The sequence below is a fragment of the Podarcis erhardii genome, assembly GCF_964252035.2.
Source record: "Podarcis erhardii genome assembly, chromosome: 7".
In the NCBI taxonomy this organism is placed as follows: Eukaryota; Metazoa; Chordata; class Lepidosauria; order Squamata; family Lacertidae; genus Podarcis; species Podarcis erhardii.
Genome location: NC_138511.1, coordinates 77849973 through 77866813, shown reverse-complemented (window position 1 = coordinate 77866813; position 16841 = coordinate 77849973). Strand labels below are relative to the sequence as shown.

General features: G+C 46.0%; 3 protein-coding genes and 3 pseudogenes across 10 annotated transcripts in view; 4 read left to right on the top strand and 2 right to left on the bottom strand.

The window, feature by feature from the left end:
- Positions 1–16841, bottom strand: part of LOC309345624 (uncharacterized protein) — a 146773-nt gene that overhangs the window by 26917 nt on the left and 103015 nt on the right. The window lies entirely within an intron of this gene.
- Positions 494–16841, top strand: part of LOC309345814 (interferon-inducible GTPase 5-like) — a 157805-nt gene continuing 141457 nt past the window's right edge. The window contains exon 1 of the mRNA XM_081869220.1: positions 494–1524. The gene's annotated coding sequence lies outside the window, so the exon portion shown is untranslated. The remainder of the gene's footprint in view (positions 1525–16841) is intronic.
- LOC309345845 (interferon-inducible GTPase 5 pseudogene) overlaps positions 2389–16841 on the top strand; it is a 53114-nt pseudogene continuing 38661 nt past the window's right edge. Inside the window, exon 1 of the transcript XR_014161713.1 lies at positions 2389–2498. The product of XR_014161713.1 is annotated as an interferon-inducible GTPase 5 pseudogene (transcript). The remainder of the gene's footprint in view (positions 2499–16841) is intronic.
- Positions 4499–5048, top strand: LOC309347212 (T-cell-specific guanine nucleotide triphosphate-binding protein 2-like; the record flags this gene model as incomplete). The annotated part of the gene is given in 2 exon segments (XM_081871552.1): positions 4499–4888; positions 4890–5048. Coding segments are annotated over 2 exon segments (537 nt in total). The 5' UTR covers positions 4499–4510.
- On the top strand, positions 6277–8712 carry LOC309345867 (interferon-inducible GTPase 5-like; annotated as a pseudogene). Its single transcript has one exon. The product of its transcript is annotated as an interferon-inducible GTPase 5-like (transcript).
- Positions 12588–16757, bottom strand: LOC309345808 (interferon-inducible GTPase 5 pseudogene; annotated as a pseudogene). 2 transcript variants are annotated; one of them, XR_014161715.1, is made up of 3 exons: positions 16613–16756; positions 15263–15386; positions 12588–14440 (listed from the first exon to the last, which is right to left on the bottom strand). The product of XR_014161715.1 is annotated as an interferon-inducible GTPase 5 pseudogene (transcript). The 2 variants fall into 2 exon arrangements; XR_014161714.1 differs by lacking the exon at positions 15263–15386 and having other exon boundaries at positions 16613–16757.

Sequence of the window (16841 nt, the reverse complement as noted above, 5' to 3'; positions counted from 1 at the left end):
AGTCTTCTCCCGCCTGCTCCCCCCTCCTTCGTGCTTTGGCACCAGGCTCCTCCTCAGAGCTCTCCTCATTTCCGCGCGCCTCTATATTTGAACTTGGCGCGCGTACGTTGCCTCTGACCTTCCTTTCTACAGTTACGCTGCTCTCGGTACTACACTCCTCCCTTTCAGGCAGGACGTCTTGCTCCGAACTCCTCCCCCTTCCTCCTTCCTGTCCTGCTCTTTCTGACACACTGGCAACTCCCCCCCCTCTACTCCGTTCCGACGGGGGAGCTGGTCCCGCTTTGCCACTCCCACTGGGGATTCCCTCTTCGTTCCCCTCTCTCTGACTGATTCCCTCTCTATTGCCCCTTGGCCTGACCAGGGGGGCTCCCTTCTGGGAATCCTCTGATTCGCTAGACGGACTTTGGGACAACCTCGGCTCGTTGTCGTCCTCTTCCTCCTCGCCCTCGCTCTCTGTCTCCTCTCTCCCTAAAACCCTGACATACAGTTATTTTGATTATTGCCTACTATTATCTAAAGAAATAATTTTAGCAACATATAATAAAACTACATCGAAATCAAACAATTCTCTTTCTTAAAGGCATATTTGGGTAGAAGTTACACAGAGAGGTTTCAATAGGATGTTACGTTAATATGACAAATATGTCTATTTTACATCTGAGCTTGATTGTGTCATATTGTGATAAGGCAAATCAGCTATAGGGTCTGCTCCATTGTCTCTAGAACCAGCAAAAAGGGGTAAGAAAAGGGGTGCCAAAGTGGGAAGACTTTCCATAGCAGCAGCAGCAGCAGATCCTATAACCCCACCTTGGGTTGCATGATGTGCCAGTTCTACGTGACCCTGAGATGCTCTGCCTCACACTCTTCCAGTCCTAGGGCTTTCTTTCGAACCCTTTCAGCACCCTCAGATAGATTATTCAGATTACTCAGATGGATTATTGACAGCATCCAATAAGTGATGGCAAAAGACACCCCTGCTGCTACCAAGCTTCTAACTAGGGAAGGCCGGAATAATTCTTTTGCATAATCAGTTATTTTCTTTATAACCAGATCCCTGGTGATTTCTTCCCTCTGAGCAGACTTCATCACAGCCTTCAGTTCTTCAACAGGCTTCCTGGCCAATCTGGCCAGCCTAGCTAAGGAGCCATCATCCAGCTCAAACATCTTGTAGAAGGCAACCATGGACCCACACAAGAGGGCAACACCACAAGCCAGAGGAAGGCTTGGAATGGGAATCTCATTGATGCCAGCAGATGCCAGGGATATTTTCCACAGGTGGCTCTTCAGCGCAGATTTCTTCTTTACTGTGACCTCAGATGAAAAGTTGGGAAGGCTGAGCAGGAATGCAAGTTTTTTCAGGCAGGCAGAGCTTTCTCCAAGGTCTCCACCAGTCGGGGGAAATCATACTTGTGAAGGTCCCAGGAGGAGATCAAAAAGACTTGAAGGATGGTGTTCCTGAAGCACTTCTCAAGCTGCTTCTTGAAGTCATTCCTCATCTTTCCAAGGACTTCCTCTTCACTGAAGGTATTTGGGTAAGACCTTTCCATGATGATTTTCCATTCTCAGAATTTTCCGCAATGCAAACAGGTCATGTGACAAATGATGTGTAGGAGGCTCTCAGTAGACAAGTTAGTGTTGAAAGGGCTCCCTTTAAGCAGAACAGTGTGTCTCTGCACATGCTAATGCAATCCTTTCACTGCCCCCCTGTCTATTTTAATGCAAATAACAGGATAGGTCTAGAGAGGGTTGGAAGAAAGAACTTGACACACTTCAGACATGAGGCAGAACCTTGTTGTCATTGCATTCTTATATTAAAAGTATGTGCCTAGTGCGCATCTGATGTACTGCAGATGCACGTCTGGTTGTGCAACCATGGACGTCACATGCCCTAAGCAGCCGAATTCTCCTCATAGCGCTGCTCTGTTTCCCCAGCCTGCCATTTACACCCCAGCCTGTGGATTTTATCCAACATTACTCATGCTCAGAGCACACCAGCTGAAATGAATGCACCTGATTAACTGGAAGGTTAAAAAAATTGGGAAATTTGTAGTTCCTTTGCAAATATTCTACACTGCAGTAGCAGGAAGGCCAGGTTCTGGGTAGTCCTCTTCCATCAATGCCCCGCTGCTTAAGTGCCGACAACTCAGGTGCTGCTGAGACTGGCACAGAGGCAACAACAGTAAAGGATTACTTCCATGGGATGCTTCCACAGGTGATCCTTTGGGACTTCCCAGAAAAGGCAGCTTCCCCTCTGGCAAACGGGCTGCTTGGACTCTGGCCAGGAATGCGGCTTCGGCTAGTTGTTGCTATCTTATCTCATCCTCCCTGGCTACCTTCGCTTTCTTTTTTGCTTTTAGTAGTGTGAGGGTCAGGAGGGAGAAAGGGTATAAAAGGGAGACAGAGGGAGAGAACAGGACGGAGAAAAGCGCGAGAAACCTCGAAGCAAAACCTCTGAGAAGACGACTGAGCTTGCCTGCAAAAAATCGGTTCGGCAGCAGGTAAGGAGTTGAACTTTTCTCCTTGATGTAGAATGATTTCCGTTTCTTTTTGAGCTTGTTTGCGTTAAAGGAGACTGAGCTTCTTGCTTGGTGCAGGCAGCAGAACGATTGTTGGTTTTTTTAACCTTTTCTTTTTTAAATTGTTATTTTTTACCTTTTACCTTTTTATTGTTATTATATTAATTATATTATAGCTATTGTGATATTATATTATCATATCATATTATATCCAGTGGCTTTTTCCTTTAAAAATGTTTAGGGGTATTCTCATTTGACCATTCAAAACCACCTTTTTATAGTTCAAATTGGGAAAAATAAATACAATAAATGGTCAGAAGTGCAAAGAACATGCATTACCTCATATTACACAGCTCACAGTAACTTCCAAATTGGCATGAGGTTGTGTGCACTAACATCTTCCTGATTCCTTTCTGGGAAAGAAAGGAAGCCGTCATCGGAGGTGGTAACAACAAAACATTTAGGGGTACGTGTACCCCTGCGTCCCCCGAGAAAAAAGGACTGATCATATCGTATTGTAAACAATTATATTATTATCAACAATGATGTTCTAGAAGGCTGCCCTTTTTTCCCGCGGCAAAGGGAATAAATAATATGCCACAAGTAGCTGGTGCTACTTTTAGAGTTTTAAGTAACTGCCCTGAAGCCAATGCAACCGGTCTCCCTTCCGCGTGTTAATTCAATATTTCCCTCTGCAGAGCCCCACCCCCTTGATGGGTATTATTCCTGAAAGAAAGCAGCAGGACCACGGCTGCGCCCCAGCACTTGCTGACGTGCAAAAATGGTATCTGTGAGCTACTTCTGATTAGAGAAACTGCATGGCAAGGGTTCGAGGCAGGGCTGGAGGTTCAAGATGCTGGAGGTTCTCTCGGTTCTGGGTTGGTGCTGCCTGATGAGCCTGGATAGCTCAGTGGGTTAGACCGTGGTGCTGATAACTCCAAGGTTATAGGTCCCTGTATGGACCAGCTGCATATTCCTGCATTGCAGGGGGTTGGACTAGATGATCCTCAGGGTCCCTTCCAACTCTACAGCGCTATGTTTCTTCGACTTTCCCAAGTCAGCCTTTCAGGACTTTCCGTGTCCTTCCATGACTGTGGTACGAAATATGAAACTTCCCTTCTCCATGCACCTTAGTCCTGCTGCAAAATCGCCTCCCCATATCAATTAAGACAGATAGACCTACAGACAGACAGACAGACAGACGAACAAACAAAACTCCACTGATAACACCCCACACTTAAGTATCATGCAGTTAGGTCCTCGGATGTCTTTAATTCTAAAAAGGATTTTATGCTCTTTTTTCCTTTAGCTGTATTTCATTCATTTATTCATTATATTTATATAGCTTTCAGGACAAGATAATGTTGCTGATAATGGGTTGTCTTCAACTAACATTTACTCAGAGTAAATCTATTAAAATTAATGGACCTTAGGCATGGTTATTAATTTCACTGAGTCATCGCTGAATAAAAGTTAGTTGACAAGAATCCAATTTATTTATGAAGTGTTTTATCCAAAGTTTTAGCAAAAAAAGAGGAAGCTTTAGTGTGTGTAAATGCTCCCTTTAGTCAAATCTCTAGAGCAGGCATGGTCAAACGTGGCCCTCCAGCTGTTTTGGGACTACAACTCCCATCATCCCAGGCTAACAGGACTAGTGGTTAGGGATGATGGGAGTTGTAGTCCCAAAACAGCTGGAGGGCCACGTTTGACCATGCCTACTCTAGAGGAATGAACAATTTGAGTTCAAAAAAGTTCCACATCTCACATAAATATGTTTTAAGGGTTATATGTGAACTCATGCACATATAGATTTCTGAGAGATTGATTGAAATACTACCAACTGCTGCTCAAACAACCCACTGGTCTCAGAGACATGCCCTAAGTGAATAGATTTTACCACATAAACCACGGATTGTAAAGATGTCCATAAAAGTGTGTGGAAAGTTATAATCTAACTATTAGAGTTTTCTTCTCTTTCTCAGATAAACTGAGCCATGAGAAATCCCTGTCATACAATAGAAACCTTAACAAAAGATCTTGCTGAAGTGAAGGCTGCTCTGGAGGAAAAAACATTAGAAGCTGTTTCAGCTGAAGCTCAACAGCAGTCAAATTTATTAAATAACATCACGTTGGAAATTGCCATCACAGGAAGATCTGGTGTCGGGAAATCATCTTTTGTCAATGCCCTGCGGGGAATGAAAGACCATGAAAAGGGTGCAGCTCAGACGGGGGTGACAGAAACAACAATGGTGTCACACGAATATGCACACCCTGCATTCCCCAAAGTCAAAATTTGGGATCTACCAGGAATTGGAACAAATAATTTTAGTGCAAAGGAATACCTAAAGAAGGTCAATTTCAGCAAGTATGATTTTTTTCATCATCATCGCCTCAGGGCGCTTCACTGAGGATGACACCAAATTGGCTCTTGAGATCCATAAAAATAAGAAGAAATTCTACTATGTGCGCAGCAAAGTGGATATCGATATAGATAATGTCAGGCGGTCAAAACAAAAGCACGCCTTGGGTTAAAACCTGTTTTCGTTTACAACCGGACCTCTGGAATGGATTATGTTTGTAAACCAAGGTACCATTGTAATGTGCAGCTTGCGGGAGGGGGGAAGTGGGTGGGGAATTTAGACACATAAGTGGAATCTTAAATCAGTGGTTTTCAACCAGTGTGCCATGGCACCCTGGGGTGCCTTGAGTGATGGTCAGTGGAGCCGTCGGCAACATTGACCTCCATCCCTCTTTCTTCCCTCCCTCTTCCAAAGGCTTGCACAGCTGTTTGTTGCTGCATCCCTGGCTACAAGCTCCACAGGTGAAAGGTGCCTCTGGGGCTGGCCAGGGGGTGCCAGCTTCCAGGAGCTGAAACGGGTACTCAGAGTAAGCAAGCAAGCTGGTGAAGGAGCCCAGCCAGCCAGACCACCAGCCCTTGCTGTTGGGAATGGACAGACAAGGCCCAGGCCCCTGTGGGGCAGTGTGAGGAGGCACCTCTCTTGAAGGCAGGGGGGTGACAGCTCAGAGAGGACAGGCAGCAGCAGTGGCTGCCAGAAGACTCCCAAGGAGAAGGGAGAGGAGGCTGAGGGAAGACTTCACAAGGGGGGGGGCTGTTTGAAAAAGGGTGAGAGGCTGCCAGCTCTGCAGGCAAGGGGTGACATAGCTGGGCTCCTGAGCCCCACAGGGGTGCGGCAGAAAGAAGGTGCTTGGTCAAAGGAGCCGTGGACTCAAAAAGGTTGAAAACCTCTGACTTCAATGACAAGCAGGGGCAGAATTTACATTCAGTGTCTAAAGGTAGGATGTGCTCTTAAAACATACTCAAATAAAACTGCCCCAACCCCTTCTTCCTTTTGACCAGACCTTCTTCTTCTGCACCTTCAGACCGATAACTCTTTGTTGCATCTTTCTAAAAACATGTAAGGTTTAATCATCATTGTAATGGGCACAGCCTCCCTCCCCAACCTAATAAAAAATAAAAAATTAGGAAGTGCAGTTTCTTAAAATGCTGAGAGTCCCCTTCCTCATGTTGCTCTCTGTATTCAGGGCTCTTGGGCTCTGCTCCTGTGTCTAGCTAGAAGCAGAGGAGTGGGGGGAGGCACCAGTTGGGGAACCCCCAAGGGAACCCCCAGGGGAAGAAGTCTCAGAGCCAGGGGATTGGGGGGTGGGATGGAGATGAGTGGTCAGAGGGAGAAAAGAGAGCAGACTGGGAGGAGGAGGAGATGTCAGAAACTGAAGAGGCAACAGGGTTTAGTGAGCAGGAAGTCTGTGGCAGAGAGTGGTCCAGAATCAGAGGCAGAACTGGAGGGGGGTCAAGAGGCAGAGTAGAGACAGGGAATCTCCCCCTTGTGGTGTAACCAGTTTCCCTCCCCCCTGGTCTGCCAGAACATGAAGAGGAATGAAGAGGGCAGAGCAATGAGAGACAAGACAAAAGAACTTCAGGTTGCTGGGGAAGAAGGAGCCTCAGAGAGCAGGGGACGGTGGGGGCCTTACACTCCTCATAACTGCTTCATTAGGGCAAGAGATACTGGGAAGAGTTGCTATGTTGACTCGGCCTGTGCTGTTTGGATTCTTTCAGTAAAGAGTTAACATCACTGACAACGGGTGTTTTATTGCTCACCAACTCCAGCTCCTGATCTCCCATGACCTTTGGGCACTTTATACTTGTGCTCACTTCTGAATTATGGGATGTGATGGGATTTATACCTTCTACCTGTAAAGCTTTGTTGCTTGGCAAATGATAATAATATTGCAGACACTGGAAATTTTTCGGAGGGCATGCCACTCTTGTTAAATAAATGAATGCTTCTAATTAGGCCGGTCGCTTAACATTTTCCTGCTTCCTTTCTCTGCAGCGCACCGAGATCCACAATGGTGGAAGACTTTGAGGTAGCCATTTCTCAGGGCCAATTGGCAGGCGCTGTGTCACACGTGCTGGCAAAACCACTGCCCTTTTTCAAGAGCACTCTGCTCCACATTGCCGTAGTAGGAGAGCCCGGCTCCGGGAAGTCCTCCTTCATCAATGCCATGCTGGGTCTTCAGGCCGATGACCCGCGTGCCGCTGCGACTGGCATACAGATGACGACTGTGCAAGTCAAAGATTACCCACACCCGACACTTCCGCAAGTGATCCTTTGGGACCACCCCGGAAGAGGAATGGCAACTTTTGGGGAGGACAAATTTGAGGTCGATTTGAGGTCGATTTGAATCACTTTGATTTCTTCGTCATCGTCGGCTCCCAGCGCTTCCGCTCCACCCATTCTGACCTGGTCCGTGAGATCCAAGATATGGGCAAGAGCTTCTACTTTGTGCGCACCAAAGCAGACCTGGACCTGTCGGCCGCCAAGAGGCAACGGCCATCTGACTACAGTGAGAAGAAGGTCCTCTTGTACATCCAGGAGGACTGCAAGGAGTGCTTGGTAAGAGAAGGAGTGAGGGACCCACAAGTCTTCATCGTCTCCAACTGGGAAGCCGACTGCTTTGACTTCCCCCTCCTGCAGGAAACGCTGAAGAACGATCTCCTGCGGCTAAAGAGGCAAGCCTTTCTGTGCCGCTTCCCTAGCATCTGCCTGCCTACCTTAGAGAAAAAGAAAACCACTGTGAAGGAGAAGATTTGGACCAAAAGGCTTTGTTTGCTGGTCGCTCTTGGAAGCCCAGTTCCCTTCCTTCTCCCCATATTTCTGTTTAGTAAGTTCCACTCCTGGTGCTTCCTAGACTTTGGCCTAGACAATCCATCCCTTGCAGCTCTGGCCCAGCGGGTTGGAAAGACAAGCACAGCCCTTAAAGCAGCAATGCAGTCGCTGGGAATGTTCTCTGCCATTTTATGGGTGCTACCAGATTTGGTGGGACTCTCAGTGATGGCTTATGAATATCACCACTGGGAGCATTTCCCCATCTTTGGCTGCCTTCTGTCTGGAGGGATTTCGCTTCCTCGCACCTACTTCATGCTGCAGAAATGCATATCGAGTGCTGCTGATGACACCCAGAGGGTTCTGTCCAAAGCTCTTGAGGCAGAGGGGGAAAAGTCCATTTAGCAGCAAGCAGATGTGCCATGATGACTAAGTGCTTGATATATAGAATCTGGCGAATTAGACATGTTTCCATTTTTAAAACAACCACCACCAAAAGGCATTAAAATAATAATAATCAGATGATCAGGTTTTTTATTTTAAAAATTCCATACATCTTAGGCTTCTCATAAAAAAAAAACCCTAAGTGAAATAATCTGAATGCCAGCATAATACCCCTTCAGTTACTTTTTAAAATTAGTATCTCTATCCAATGTCTAAGAATTATGACCAATGCCAAAAGCAGATTTGGGGACAAATGGAATCTTTCCTATTCATACTTTTTTCAGTCCACTAATGAATTGCTCTGTATATGATGTCAGACTAGAAAAAACTAGTGACCTATGTGAACCTGCTTGCAGGGATGGTCTCAAGTTATAATTGATGCAGGCTGCAGCATTCACTTTCTCTCCCTCTCTCTTTCTATATATGCTGCATTTGAACAGGAGTTCAAATCACAAGTCCCATGCAACATCTCTTTCAGAATTTTCTTTCCCTCAGACACACTCAAACTGAAGGAGGGCATTCAGCTAGACAGGAGCCTCCCCATTTGTGAAATAGAAAGTTAAGGTAATTTTAATCTGTTTTAGTATTTTAACTCTTGCATATCTTAAAGCACAACTGTAATTGTTTCTTGGTTTTATTCTTCATCTCTTTGCAAGCCGCTTTGACGTTTTATTAGAATCAAGTGGTGTATAAGTTTTCATGAAATAAATTAATTGGTTAAATTAATCTCCTTGCTTTTGCCAGGACGTTTCTGTTAAAATCAATGCTGCTTTCACATGGTCACTCTAATTATTTTAGAAATGTCCAGAAAATCCAGATGTACGGCAGCCCATGTTGGTAGTGTAGCTTTTTGGGGGAGAAAAAACCATACAGTTTTGTATCTTGGTTTTCTCCTTTTGAAATATGGCCAAACTGACTAATCAGCTTTCAGTATTCCATGAAAGTCTCATAAATGAGAAATATTGTGAATTATCTAGACCCCCCATCCTTCTTTGGCGATCACTCGTGGCCGAGTAAGATTGTCTTCCATAAACATGGTTTTAACACTAAGTCCGTAAGTGACTGTGGAGGCCAGTTCTGGATCCACACGTCCTTCCACAGTGGGGACATTGGTTTCCAGACAGGAGTTGATCACGGTGTGGATTTGCCAAGCATGCCTTCCTCTTAGCACGTTTCTCCCTTGCATCCTGAGTTCGAGTGTCTTCAAAGCCCATGACACCTTTGGTAAAGGCTGTTCTCCAACTGGAGCGTTCGCAAGCCAGTGTTTCCCAGTAGTCGGTGTTTATACTACATTTTTTTAGATTTGCCTTGAGACAACATGTCATCGACACGGTAATAATGCATGAGTGGGTGGTTTATAGTGGGCCATCCACATACCATGCCACTCAGTTATTATTGACATTAGGAAGATCACTCTTGCTCTGTAGTGTGACAAAAGTGGGCAACACACACACCCATGAACATTTGTGTTATGAAAACGTTGCACGGCTTTAGCAGGAAACTATGGAGTCTGTGCCTATTGCAAATGAAGCAGTGTGGCCATCGCAAAACATTTGCAGATGCAAAGGGTATTGAAAGTGAGATCACGTATAATCACCCCAATATGAGCTCAGATATGAATACTCAATAAAAAGGACACCTGGAAGATCCCTACAGCCTTCCTCAAACTGATGCCTTCCAGATGTTTTGGACTTCATTGGCCATGCTGGCTAGAGCTGATGGGAGTTGTAATCCAAAACCTCTGAAGCATTACTTGCTTTGGGAAGGCTGAGGTGAAATACTACTATACCGTGGGATTAGGACAGAACTAAACCACCCATGTAGGGACGCGGGTGGCGCTGTGGGTTAAACCACAGAGCCTAGAACTTGTCGATCAGAAGGTCAGCGTTTCGAATCCCCATGATGGGATGAGTTCCTGTTGCTCGGTCCCTGTTCCTGCCAACCTATCAGTTCGAAAGCACGTCAAAGTGCAAGTAGATAAATAGGTACCAATCTGGCAGGAAGGTAAACAGCGTTTCCATGCGTTGCTCTGGTTCGCCAGAAGCAGCTTAGTCATGCTGGCCACATGACCTGGAAGCTGTACACCGGCTCCCTCGGCCAATAAAGCGAGATGAGCGCCGCAACCCCAGAGTCGGTCACGACTGGACCTAATGGTCAGTGGTCCCTTTACCTTTACCTTTTTAAACCACCCCACCCACAATTTACCACTCTATTCGTGGGTGACAATGGGGAGTTTCAACCATTTGTTTCATTGTGGTGGGTCAAAATAATGCAACCTGTTTCAGTGAGGGAATGGCATTTCATGTGGCATTCACTCCCTTAAATCTTCAGCCCTGGCCTTCACACAAATTCATTTAGGTCTGGATAGATCAGGCCCATAGATCAATGTTAGTCCTCCCCCCAGCATGATGAGATTTGAAGGACTGGCTGCTTGAGCTGGGGGCTCCACAAAGCCACCCAACCTCTATTTTGTCTTCAGGAAGGCTTGTTCCATGTTCTGTCACCGGGTGTTGCCATTTTCTTGGTCTAGCCCAGGGGTCAGCAACCCGCGGCTCCGGAGCCGCATGTGGCTCTTTTACACCTTTGCCGCGGCTCCAGGGCGGATACTAGCGAGGGGAGGAGGTGCATTGTGTGCCCCGACACTCCCCACTGTTTTAAATGTCGCAATGGTTTTGCGGCTTCCAGTTTTTTTTCCTTCGGTCCAAGTGGCTCTTTTTGTCTTAAAGGTTGCAGACCCCTGGTCTAGCCTGACAGGGCCAGCTCTACTATTAGCCAGTGTGAAGCAGCTGCCTCAGGTAGCAGGTGCTGAGAGTGTGCGTATTGGAGGAAGCCCAGTGGTGGTGGCTATCTCTAACCATTGCCCCTGAGGATCCCTGCTAGGCACTCTCCTCTTTTAGGATGCCATGAGACCCTTTGCATACCCTCCAAATTTATCCAGTGAAAACAGGGACGTCCCATTCCATAATGATAATTTTACTATTTTTAGCCCCACACATTTTACTGGGTTGCCCCAGCCACTCTGGGCAGCTACCAACAAATATAAAATAATAATAAAACATTAAACATTTTAAAATAACTTCCCCATATAAGATTGCCTTCAGGCGGCTTAGGGATCAGAGAACTCCAGACCCTTCAACATTTCTCCAATGAAAATAGGGACATCCTAAGGAAAAGTGGGACGTTCCAGGATCAAATCAGAAACCAGGACGGCTTCTCTAAATCAGGGATATCCTTGGAAAATTTGGAGGGTCTGCCTTTGCTGTTTTTGCTTCAACAAACTGACATGGCTAAGCCTTTGGTAACAGTCTGCCTAAGTCCTCCTAGGCCATTTCCCTCACGTGAGGAGAGGACAGGGCTCCATTGCCAGTGTTCTGAAGTCATTCCATGGCTGATCCAGTTGCTTTCTGCTCATGGAATGGAGTGAGGGCCAGCAGCCATCTTGTCCACCTCAGGCAACAAAACATCTTGGGTTGATTCTTCCTCAGAGAATAGATGTCGGGGATTATGAATGTGGCGGAGACAGGGGGCCAGGAGGCTGACCCGGGAAAGGGAGCCACTGGTTTATGGAGCTGGGAGCCACCCGGCAGGCAGCAGCCAGACAAGGCAGAGGAGGAAGAAGAGGAGTTAGGGCAGGATGAGGTGGAGGAAGAAGAAACTCTTCAGCCAAGGGATGGGCCAGTTGACTCCCCGCCTTCCCCTGCTCCGCCATCTTCTAGTACCAGGAGGGGCTTGAAGAGGAATGAGCAGCAGTGGCTTCCATGCAGAAGTCGCCCTGTGGGAGCTGCTGTCAGTGTTTCTCTGGCCAATAAAGTGTCAACCACCAGCCATGCATCTTCCTGAGCTGCTGCAGTGGGCCGTGACCATTATGTTCCAGTGTGTTTTTGTTAAAACTTTTGGAAACCATCTGAACCTTTGAAGTGGTTTCGCCTATTGCACAGCTTAGCAGAGTATAGCAGAGTACCACAGCAATTGTTGAGCAATTCTTGAAATTGCCCAGCTGGACAACCAGCAGGAACACCACTGACTAGTAACTTGATACTTGTTCTTTTATTATTTACAGCAGCAAACATACAAGCCTATTCACAAGTTACTTATTTACAACAAAACTTGTCATTCTCAGCAACTCCTCAGAACTAAGCACGCCACACTAACACTCTCCAACACTCTCCAACCAGTGTTATAGATCATGCCTATATAAGGAACTCAGCCAATCACTGGCCTGTTGCTGGGTCTCCTTATCTCTGGCCGGATTCCTTTCATGTTCTGCCTTCCCATGCGGTGGAGAGTCTAACTGCAAACTTCCTAAGCTGCCTGCAAATCATGGATTTCAATAATTTTAACTAAAAAAGAAAAACCGCACACAGAGAAACACGCAAAACCCAAGCTCACAAAATCCCTCCTAGCCCAAATAGTCTGTAGGCTCTACTATCCTCAGACTGAACAACCCTGAGGCAACAAGACTCATGTTTTTAAAAAATGCCATAACAAGAAGTTCAAAATTGTAGGAACTCCTTACTTTATTAATTTTGAACTTTTAACTATGTTTTAAAACAATATCTAGCCCCTGTGGTACAGGCAAATCTCCCCAGCCACCTAACCCAGAATGTCTCCCTTTGAGAGATTACCCTCTTCCGCAAAGCAAGGGAGAATAGAGGAGCTGCTGCATTAGTGTCAGCAAAGCATTTTGAAAGTAAAAGGGGGAGAGGAGAGCGGGCACTGTGACACTTTTGCTTTGTTCAGAGGGGAAATTTAAGCTCAAGTTCTATGAAACAGAAATCCAGTTTATCGTCTCAGTTACCTTTATGACAAAATTAGCCCCCCTTCATATCAACACAAAAAATTCAGTGTTCAAGGATGAATCTTCAGGCACATAGCAAATTCCTTTCCTTTACCTGTGGAACTTAATTGAGCACCACAGAAAGTAAGATAAATGAGGTTAATAACATAAAATCATTATAATATGGATGAGGATGAGAAACCTTGACTAAATCATAACTGCCTGAATCAGCAAGGATAAAATACATAAAAATACAAATTAAAAGAACAAAAATAAGCCAATTATCCCCCACCCCCACAAAGGAAGAATAGAAGGGTGCTCTGCCTAGGGCTATGGGTTCCAGGGCTTTCTTTCGAACCCTTTCAGCATCCTCAGCTAGATCATTCAAGAAGTTTGACAGCATCAAATAAGTGGTGGCAAAAGACACCCCTGCTGCTACCAAGCTGCTAACTAGCGAAGGCAGGGATAATTCTTTTGCATTATTGGTTATTTTCTTTATAACCAGATCAATGGTAATTTCTTTCTCCTGAGGAGACTTCATCACGGCCTTCAGTTCTTCAACAGGCTTCCCAGCCAATTTGGCCTTCCTAGCTAAGGAGCTATCATCCAGCTCAAACATCTTGTAGAAGGCAACCATGGACCCAAGCAAGAGGGCAGCATCACAAGCCAGAGGAAGGCCTGGAATGAGATCAGCACTGATGCCAGCAGACACCAGGGATATTTTCCACAGGTGGCTCTTTAGTGCAGATTTCTTCTTTTCTGTGAATTCAGGGGAAAACATGGGAAGGCTGAGCAGGAATGCAAGTCTCTTCAGGCTGGGCAGATCTATCTCCAAGGTCTCCACCAGTTGGGGGAAGTCATACTTGCCAAGGTCCCAGGAGGAGATCAAGAAGACTTGAGGGATGGTGTTCCTGAAGCACTTCTCAAGCTGCTTCCTGAAGTCATCCCTCATCTTTTCAAGGACTTCCTCTGCATTGAAGGTATTTGGGTAAGACCTTTCCATGTTGGATAGATCTGAATCTACTTTGGAGCGCACAAAATAACACTTCTTCTCCATCTTCTGGATCGCCTGAGCTAGGTTAATGAGGTTGGATCGGAATCTCTCTGAGCCAACAATGATAAAGAAGTCATAGCGTTGGAAATCCACCTTCTTAAGGTAACTGTCTGGTGAAAAATCTGGGGATCCAATTCCTGGCAGGTCCCATAAATTCACTTTGGGATGGTTGGGGTGCACATAAACATTTGGATTCAGTGTGGTTTCTGTCACTCCTACAGGGGCGGCACCATCATCTTCTGCCTTCAGGCCTCGGAGAGCATTGATGAGGGTTGATTTCCCAGAGCCCGTCTCTCCAGTGATGGCAATGTGAAGCTCAGTGTTTTCCAACTCCTCCAGCTCCTCTTTTACCTCAAAAGCTGTTTCCTTCATTCTACCACCACTGAAAGCCTCCTTAAAATTCTCATATATCTTGATTGTTATATTGAAAAAATTATCGGGGTCTACATTCACACCTGTATTTTTCAATATAGCCTGGAAAATCTCAGACAAGGATGAACGTTTTTCTGCATATGAATTCATCCTAGAAGAAAAAGGGAGAGCTCAGAAAGGCTTTGTCAATACTATTGACCCATCTAGCTAGGAAACTCAGTGATGATTTACACTCAGCTCAAATATAAATATTTTATGCTCAGCAAAAAATGTTTGAATTTTGATATTGTGGGTATTGGGGAATTAACATCTGTTGGAGTGTTAATGTTGTGAGCCCTTCCATCTTGTGCTGAGGTGGTGGGTGGGTGGGTGTGCAAACACAGCACCATATATCAAAAAGACACCACAGTTTCCAGCGGCTTTCCACTGGAAGATTCCAAGGCAAGTGTTGGCACTCTTGAAGTCTCTCCCTACACAGGTGATGGGGTGTTTGTTTGAGGCGGCAGGAAATGAAGAGTTTTGAGCAAGATTTGCTGGGAGGAAGAAGGAGGAAGAAAGACTGGGATCCATCTTGGGCAGGCTGGCTGCAGGCTGACTGGGAGAAATGCCCTAGGGCTGCACTACTGTGGGGGGACAAATCCCTCTTGAAAAGAGCATGCTGTAAGATCTGGACTCCCTCCGTGCAGACTGAAAATAGGGTAAATAGGTGAATTTCTTAAAGTCTCTGCTGTGTCTCAATTCTGCAAAGGACCACAGACCCCATGGGCTCTTGCCACTGCTTGGCAGACAGAGGGAGGTTTTCTAACTCTGCTTCAGAAGCATGCCATTTGCTTCCCAATGCTGCTATAAACCTTAGGGGAAAGCTCAAGAGCAGCAGGAGATCAAACATCATTAGGATCACAAGGCTGCCAGCTGAGCAAGGGGAAAGCAGGCTGGGAGGGAAAGACTTTGAAGGGCCTCTCTTAAGACTTACTTGCTCCTCAAGATCCTTGACAAACAGTTGTTTGATGATAGGATAGTTTATCTTCTCATTTCAGCTGCTCACACTCTCCTGTTCTCTCTGGACTTTGTGGCAGAAGAACTAGTTCAGAGTTTTACTGAAAAACAAAGCAATTGTCCAAGTCTCATGGCAACCACAGTGAAAAACATTGAGATGGGCAGACCTCAGAAGGCTGTTGAACTAACTTTGTCTTTTTCAGTTAGGCTGAGAAGCATCCCATAACAGGAAGCATAGGGTAGATCCATTCAGTGATGTAACATGGGGGGGGTCAGCGGGGTGGTTGTCTCGGGCACAAGTTTTTAGGGGGCACAACCTGAAATATACTCAAGAGTCCTGTAGTGATTTCATGCTCTTTATTGCAGCTTGTAAAACAATGATTGAATTGCCCCCCAAATCTCATGCTTCTTATATACATTATTTACACAATGAGTCCCATCTGATTGGCTGATTCTGCTTCCCTCCTGGAGCCTGATTGGTCTTTTCCTGCAAGCCAATCAGTTGTTGCATTCTAGAATCCTACTTGCCTATTTGTTCTAGGATCCAAGCTTAGTACATAACACACCCAGATGCAGGTAACGCAGGGGACGGGGGACGGGACGGACAGGTGAAGTAGAGAGTGACAGTGGATGGGGCAGATGTGGGGGGGGCAGAGACAGGTGGAGCAGGCATGGAAGGGCTGACCTCAGTGCCGCCTGGCCCAGGACTCCTCTCTGTGGGTGGCGCCAACCCATGGTACACCACTGCTCCCAACTACACATTTTTGTCCAAGTGCACTCTAAAAAGCAAACAAACAGACTTTGGGCACCAAAATATATATGACAGAGTTGAGTCCAGGGAAAAGGAAGCCCTGCTGGTCCCAGAGGATATTTGCAAATCTTTTTAGTAAATAGGGAAGAGGAACAGAGAAAGATGAAGGACAGGACTGCGACTATGTGGTGTGACAGCTTCCAAAGAGCTTCTCTCTCCATTGTGCCAAGGAAAGGAAAAGAGACAGGTGCCAGGAGGAGGAGGAGGAGGAGGAGGGCAGCCTCATAGCAGCTGCAGAGGGATGTGTCAAATTAGCACGCAGCATCGTTTGAGAGGGAGACCCGTGTTGGCTTCAGAGCAGTTACTAAAGCTCTTATAGTAGCACTAGCTCAGCAGTGATGGCATGTTATTTATTCCCTTTGTAGAAGGGCAGCCTTCTCCAACACTAAAAATAGTAATAAAGAATTCTGCCATCCCCCCCCCCCCCCGCAAGGAGCTCAGAGTCTCCTTTAATGCAATCAAGCTCAAAAAGAAATGGAAACCATCATAGTTCCAAGAGAAAATTCGGCTCCTCACCTGCTTCCTGTCCGATTTCTTGAAGCAAAGCTCAGTCCACTCCTCGGAGGTTTCGCTTCCAGGTTTCTTAACACTTTTCTCCTTCAAACTCTCTTCCTTCCTTCCTTTTATGCCCTCTCCCTCCTGGTTGTATGAGCAGCAGTTGGTAGTATTTCAAAAAAAGGGAAGACTTGTGCCTGTTATCGATCTCTCAGAAATCTATATGTGCATGCATTCACACATAACCCTT